This window comes from Sander lucioperca, chromosome 13 (assembly GCF_008315115.2).
Source record: "Sander lucioperca isolate FBNREF2018 chromosome 13, SLUC_FBN_1.2, whole genome shotgun sequence".
Classification (NCBI taxonomy): Eukaryota; Metazoa; Chordata; class Actinopteri; order Perciformes; family Percidae; genus Sander; species Sander lucioperca.
In genome coordinates this window covers 12,633,478-12,641,017 of record NC_050185.1, presented here as the reverse complement: position 1 = coordinate 12,641,017, position 7,540 = coordinate 12,633,478, and the positions used below count along the sequence as shown (strand labels likewise).

Genomic DNA, 7,540 nt, shown 5'->3' with positions numbered 1-7,540 from the left:
ACATTTTGTCATTTAGACTTAAAATTTCCATTTTCTCTTATTTATGCCGCTGTCTCTCCCAGATCGTCTTCAAAAACTGATTCCATTCAGTTCCTCTTGAGGAAAACACCCATTAATGAAATAAGAAAATAGACTGTATGTATGAATGGGTAATCTTATGGCTCTCATTAAAATATGCTGTGTTCAGATGGTTAGCTGCAGAAATGCATGCACATTTAAGAGAGATATGTCATAAAATATACGTTTAACATGGTCAGTGAGGTGGCACAAATGCATGATAGCTATTTTTTTTAATGCTAACAGAGCGTATTATGCAAAATGTATATTTATTCAATAGACTGCAAGAAAACACATTCAGTCTTATCTGCCCAAGGCATTAATGCAGCAGGGTTGCACCATGAGTCAGGTAATGTAGCCTACTAAGTTGGTATATCTGTATTTAGCAGACTTGAGCTTATTTGACCCCAATTGGAGACCACATAGCCTACTGTATCAAATCCCCAGTGCCAGAAGTGATCGGCGCTGCAGAGTCCTTGAAGGACTGGCTGTATCCTTAAGTGTTGCTACTCTGTGGCTCCAATTTGCCCAAAATTGGGAGTCATTACATATTATACCAAATATATGTCAGTAAAAATGTAGGCTTACCTGATTTTGGTCAGCATAAAGAATTAGTACAAAAGGATTGCTTTCCCTACCTACGGGGCTCAGATTGGGCCTAGTTCTGGATATTGGACCCAATCTGAGTGGCTGGGCTGATTATATCACCACCTACCTGCAGGTTTCATCTAGAGCAGCAGTCTTCAACGTTTTTTAAGCCAAGGACCCCTTAACTGAAAGAGAGACGGATCAAGGACCCCCTACTTACTACATATATTGTATAAAATGAAGTTGCATATTAATCTGGTCCTACAATAACTTTTAGGGCAGCCTAAAGCATTTATAGATATCTTTTTTGCATAGAATACTAAGCTATTCAAATAGCCTAATAATTGTTGGTCAATCCTTTGGGATGAACTGTATCTGTGGATGGCTACCTTAGTGACTACATTACCTACTGGCCAGTAAGCCTAACATCAGTGGGGATTAATATTTGCTAATAATATGTTGGAATCATGTTAAGACTTTTTGACTAATTTGGAGGCCCCCCTGGAGTGACTCTGAAGACCCCCTGGGGGTCCCGGACCCCATATTGAAGATCCCTGATCTAGAGGACAGTTTACAGCATGCCTGTACTTGTAGATAGGACGGACTTAATTGTTGTTTTGGAGTCAAAACACACAGAAATAATCTAAATAACACCGGAAGTAGTGTGAATCTGTTGTCAAAATAAAAGCATTCATATTTCCTTTGCCCATTGTGTTTTAACGTGAACTGTGCTCCATGTGGAAAGAAATAAGAGAGCTCCATTTGGGTTAGACACCACCTGAATTTGAGACAGTGAGAAAAACAAACAGGACTGGTAAGTAAAGTGGAATTGTTCCAAATGTTTACTGTTGGTGGTGCCGAAGCAAATGGAGAGTACCTACATTTAGAACCGCCTTGCTGATGTTGTAGAAAAAAGGTTACAGGATAAGTTACTTTTTACAGTGTTTTTTCAGTGCATGCTTTAAGAATTTCAGAAGCAGATGTGCCCCAGTGAAGCTAACTTGGGAAGCCACCTTGAACTTATATGACCAACGGATTTATCTAGATGACTGGAACAAGTACATGGGCTGAAAAAGGTATTGTCAACACAGCTCTTATTGTTCCAAGCAATGTTGTAGCATAGGAATTATTTGTTTAGTGTCTATGTAAGGTGTATTTATTTATTTATTTATGATGATTGTAGTTTTACAGCATGCATAATGTATATAGCCTACCACCATTGACCTTTCTTGCTCTTTGATGTATAAATACTGTATAAAGTGTTTTAGTTTATCAGGCTACTTCCCTTAACTATACCTATTTTTGTGCTTCTGTTTGCTGCTGTGAAACTTTGATTTTCCTGCTGTGGGATCAATGATCAGGTATACCTTTGCAAATTGTGTGTATAGTAGGGTTGAATGATTTTATTGCAACTGCGATATGATTTGCAATATTAGAGGGAATGATAATCTTTACAGCATCATTCTTATTTTCACTGAAAAACATATTTAAGTGATTTATGGTGTGATTTTTGCGGGGATGTGTACAAAACAATAATGTTATCTTAAGTGTGTAGAATATGATGTTTGGGCAAGGACATATCTATAGCATCACGCTATTTAATTTAGAAAATACAAATTTTGACACATTTCGCCTTTAACAATTTAAAAACTTTAATATTGTGCCTCCTGCGATTTGAAAATGCATTAGGCCATTTTGCGATTTTGATACAATTTCCATTAATTTTCAGGCCTAGTGTATAGCCTACAAAATGAAAAGGGTCACTTTGAGAAAATAAAACAAAATTAAATCTTTTCTTTAACCATAATAGGGAATATTCCTTCTTTTTTCTAAATGTTTGTTAATAAGGGTTTTATTGTGAAGGTGCCCTCCGGAAATCCTGTATCTTATCGAGTGCCGACTCTGGTGCACTCTGCACTTGACTCTGCTACTATGGAAACGTAGTGGGCGGAGCTTGCTGCTGGTGCCATTCGACTCCGGCTTTCATGCGGTGATGAAGTCTTCGGTGACCAACGTTGAACGTACAGTGTCAGCCCTACGAGCTACTTTAGCGCACAACTTTTAGTATCCGCTGTTGGTCCAGTCTGCTGACTTATCCAGAGAACAAACTAGATATTCACCCCAGTTTCAGTCTAATTTTCGCCTGTTAATCCAGGCCAGGCTAGACGTGTCGCGCAATATCCCCACCACCTTTCGTGGATTTTTTTTTCTCCCCGCAGCCCTAACAGTCTGGTGCTTTAAGAGAAAAAAAGGAAAACACACTTTCGCGGATTGTTTGCCAAACATGACGAGAAGATGTGGAAGTAGGTATGAACCGACTGATAATGAGGATTATCTCTGCAACTAACACATATGCAGTGAGGTGCCCTTGTTGCGGATTCAGGCTGCTCGATCATCAGGCTGACGGGGAGAATTTGGGAGAAGTCGTGTGGAGCACAAAGGTTTTTGTAAAGCCGAGGATACAAGTTTGGACCATGCAGCCCTTGTGCTGACAGAGGACTGAGGTGGAAGAAGAGTTGAAACGCTGAAGCATGTTGTTTTTCTGCCCATACTTTCACCACAACACAAAGTTGGACAATTCATAGAAGTTTCGAGGTCTGTCCTAACACTTGCTATTTAAGGTGCTGCAGCCGACCAGTTAAACGTGCTTTATATTCACAATCGTCTGAATCCGCACTTAGCAAAAGTGTAGTTTTTACTGCAGTGTTGTGTGAGGCTCTCCGAACTGAAGTCCACTTTAAATGCGGACTGGTTTGCAGTCAGTCAGTGCACAGCCGAGCTGCCAGTGCCACTTGATTTTTAATTCAAGGCAAAACAGAAGTCGGTTCATTTTTTACCATTTAGTAACAGCACTATGGAGCTGACATACAGGATCATTGTTCTGCTGGGGTGCATCTTTCTGGACTGGTCTCTTCTGGCTTCTGCAGAGGAAGGTGAGTCTGGAGTTTTCCTTTCAAATGCTGCCTGGACTTGTTTTCTGTGGTTGAATGGCTGAGTGAGATATCCAATTTGTATTACATCCTGTTCCTTGCCAAAAAGGGAGTGCAGTAAAACCACAAGAAATTTGAAGAGCATGCTATGCAAAGATAAGCAAGAACTCATGGAAATAATCATAGAAATATCATGGCAGGATGTGCCCTGCAACCTCACTGATTAAAAGTACTGTATGTTACAGACATAACATTAATCCCAATAGTAGTGCCACCATGGAAATGTGCATTCAATCAGGATTTTCTTTCCTTCTTCTTCTGGCAGTGGGCTATTTATCTTATTTTGAAAAGAGTGTCTTCCACAGTGTTGCCAAAGAAATTACAAAAAATATTGGTTTCCTCTCTTGATATCGTCAGGAAGTCCATTTCTAAGATCTAGTCACTATTAGTTATCGCTTTAGAGTCACCCTAGTTATCACAATTACCCTCAGGACCCTTGACCAGCTCACCCTAAAATCAATAATATAATTCAGTGCATTGAGGCTAATACAGGGCTGATGTGATTTTCTGTGGGTTGATGTAGATGTAGATATTTATGTGACACATTTTAACGTTTACATTCAGCTTTGAGGAAAAAACATCAAACCCTTAGTATCAAATATATAATCTGGATCATGATTTATATTAGTTTCTGGCAGCAGTCTTGACATCAACAGGCAATTTGTTCTGGATCAGCTTTGTGAACCCTGGAGGGACAAATAGGACTGAAATTAGCTATCATAATGAAGAAAATAATGCTTTCAAGTTGTCTGGTTTTACAGACGAGTATAGATCGGCATCATCAGCATAACAACAGGGCCAGTGTCTGGATAATTGGCTTAAAATGCATGGGTGGAAGACTGAGCCTCAGTGAGCCACATTGACAAATCAGAATCAACTAGAAGGCCTGAGTGTTCATTTATTTTTTATCTCCTGGCATGTCTCTGTGACACCAATGGGGAAGTTTCAGTGCTGTGAAGTCAATTGAAAACTAATTTGAGATTAAGAATGCTGTAGAGACAACTATCCAGGGTTCAGATTAACTTTTTCATCCACCAGCCAAATGGCTAGTGAATGTTCAAATTTTACCAGCCACTCAATAGATCATCATTGTTTTTTTGGCTGGTGAATGAAGCAAATCTACCAGCCACTTGCGTATTTTTACATCATTTGGCTGGTAAATGGTGCTAATTTTGAACCCTGCAGGGGTTACTGTAAAAACTTTGATTAAAAAAAGGTATTTGGAAATATTGGGCCTATGTTTTACTGTGGATCAAAGGATCACAACTGTGTTTCTGTAAGACTGGCTGCAGGTCAGTTGCGTGGCGGCTGCGTGGCGTTTTCTATGTCTTTGCACACCAGAAACGTGTCTGACGCGGAGCTGCTGCTGCTAGCCTTGTCTGTACACATGTATGTTTCCCATTGATTTACTGCACTTAAGCAGTAGTATACTAGCCTGGCTCTGCCCTCCTACGTATTTCTGCTGAATTTTCATTTTCCTTCACTACTCCGTCTGGGTTTGTGGTATATTCTTGGGTTTTCTCCGGTTAAATATTTGGCGGTCCAATCAGCAAACAGAGGGAGTGGCTAAGAACGATGACGTTGAGGACGTGCATTAGAAAGATGCGAGCGCAGCCATTCGGTCCATTGTGGCAACGCTGCCGAATATCCAGAAGTTAAAGCCAGAGCAAGAACAATCTTTGCTGAGTTGTGTTGGTGACCATGATGTTGTGGCCCTCCTCCCCACGGGGTTCGGGAAAAGTTTGATTTTCCAGCTCGCTCCGTTAGTGGTGAAGGAGTTGGCTAAGGCTAACGCTAGCGATGCTAATGCTAAATATAAGCCGATAGTCGGTCTCCCCTCTTGTTGCGCATGGCATACGTCACGACCAAACGTTAGCGATTGGTTATGGCAGATCCAGAGTGGCTCTGGGCAGATCCAATAGTTTTAAACTTCAACAGAGTACCCGCCTTCAAGGAAGTTAACACTTGTAAATGGAGAGTGGCCAGACTCTCTGTACAAATGAAATGTACGAGAGTCTGGTAGGACCAGGCTAGTAGTATACTTCATGTTAAACATAAATACTGATTTGATAACAGCAAAGACAGTGTCGGCAGTATTGACGGCAAAATAGACTTTCAAACATCAAAATGTAATTAATTAATATGTATTTGTGTCAAAATGACATATAAACTTCTTTTTGTATTCTATTTTGCCTGGAAACGCTTCCAACACGCTTGCATGTCGCGTGAAAAATAGGCGTCGGTCCTATTTCTAGCATGCACGCGTTTTTTTAACATGGGAGCCGAAATAAAAACGGACACGCCACGCAGCTGACACGCTCACGCCACGCAGCCAGTGTGTAGCCGGCCTAAGACCTGTTGATCTGCAGGGTTTTTAAAAGTACCTTACTGCTGTGTAGGCTGCATGCTGTTGTGTTCTTCTGAAGAGTGAAGGCTACTCTTTAGTCTCCATCATGCTATTGCTGGTAGTGTTTTAGGCTTACACACAGCTGCTTAGGTTGCCATTGTGGCTTAACAAGCATGTTTGAAAGTCTCATTTTCCCTCACTAGTTAACGTCACAATGTGAAGAATGGACACCAGTGTTTTCCCTCGATTTGTGGAAGACTAAAGGCTGATTTATGCTTCTGCGTCAAATCGACGGCGTACCCCCACAGACCCCTCTGCGTCGCCGCAAACCCCCCACCGAGCCCTCCGCCGTAGCTCAACGTGCACCTCCAAAAATTTGTAACTTTGCATCGAGGCGACGCAGACCACAAGGACTGTGATCGGTCAACTCGTCGTGTGTTGATAGTCGGTGTTTCAAGCAGCCTACTGTGAGGAGTAGCAACATGCTAATTCACTGACATAAGCTTTGCAAATAAACTCATATTTTGGTTACAATGACGGGGTTATCCATTTGTAAAGTGATAAGTCGGTAACGTTTTAAAAAATTAGCACTTCGCCAGCAAGCAGTACTTCGTGGGCAGTTGTGCTAAAGTTTGCTTGCTAACATAACATCAACTGGCTGGCAGACACCTCGCAAATAACCTCAGACTTATCACCCCCTAGCGTTATGGCAGTGAAATGCACCGCGATGCAAAGCAACCCCGATGCAGAACTCCGAAAGGGTCACGACGTTGTAGCTACGGGGTGGAGTTGACGCAGAAGCATAAAACAGCCTTAGCTGTGCTTATTTGGCAAGGGGTTTAGGCGTCATTCCTCAAGAAAATGTTACGTTGTTAATTTTTTTAAAAAGAAGCAATTTTCCCATACGTTTTGTGTGTCTTTGTGTGATTTTGCGTCAACTTGTAGTTGTGTTCAGTGTTGTGTCTCTTTTTGGTCATTTTTGTTTTCTTTTCTGCGTGTGTTTTGAGTTTCTGTGTTAGTTTTGCCTCTCTTTTTCACATCACTTTGGACCGTTACTATTACAATATCTGTGTCTAAAACGTTGGAAAAGATAAAGCAGCTAACAAATAAATAACACTCAAAAAGCTTAATGACAAAACTTAAAGCTAAAGAAGTCCACTGGGGACCAACTACAATCATTAGATCTGAGAAAAGTATTTTATTTACATTCATTCGGCTTAGGTGCTGCCCAAAATGGCTCGGGTGCTGCACCTAAACCTTATAATGGCGGGGAAAACCTTGGACACACATACGTGCATTAACTTAATACAAAACTTTGACACAACAGCCATTTCTCTGGCTAGTTCCCAGTTTGTACTGCTAAATAAGGTAGGTGTTTTGTGACTAAAAAAATTAATTTGCCATGAAAACAATGGGCTCTTTAACAATCAAACTTTTCCCCATGTTTGTTCATTCCAATCCATAGTTGCTGTAAACAGGAACATCATGAACATGCATGGCTTCACATACTCTGTGGCAGGAACATGAATCTGTCAACTGCTTCTGGTTTGAGTCTGGG

General features: G+C 41.0%; 1 protein-coding gene across 1 annotated transcript in view; it reads left to right on the top strand.

Moving 5' to 3' along the window:
• The first annotated feature begins 2,605 nt into the window (after positions 1 to 2,605).
• The window catches only part of ephb4a (eph receptor B4a), a 46,267-nt gene continuing 41,332 nt past the window's right edge, over positions 2,606 to 7,540 (top strand). The window contains exon 1 of the mRNA XM_031320096.2: positions 2,606 to 3,578. Within this exon, the coding sequence (XP_031175956.1) occupies positions 3,500 to 3,578 (79 nt within the window). The 5' untranslated portion in view covers positions 2,606 to 3,499. The remainder of the gene's footprint in view (positions 3,579 to 7,540) is intronic.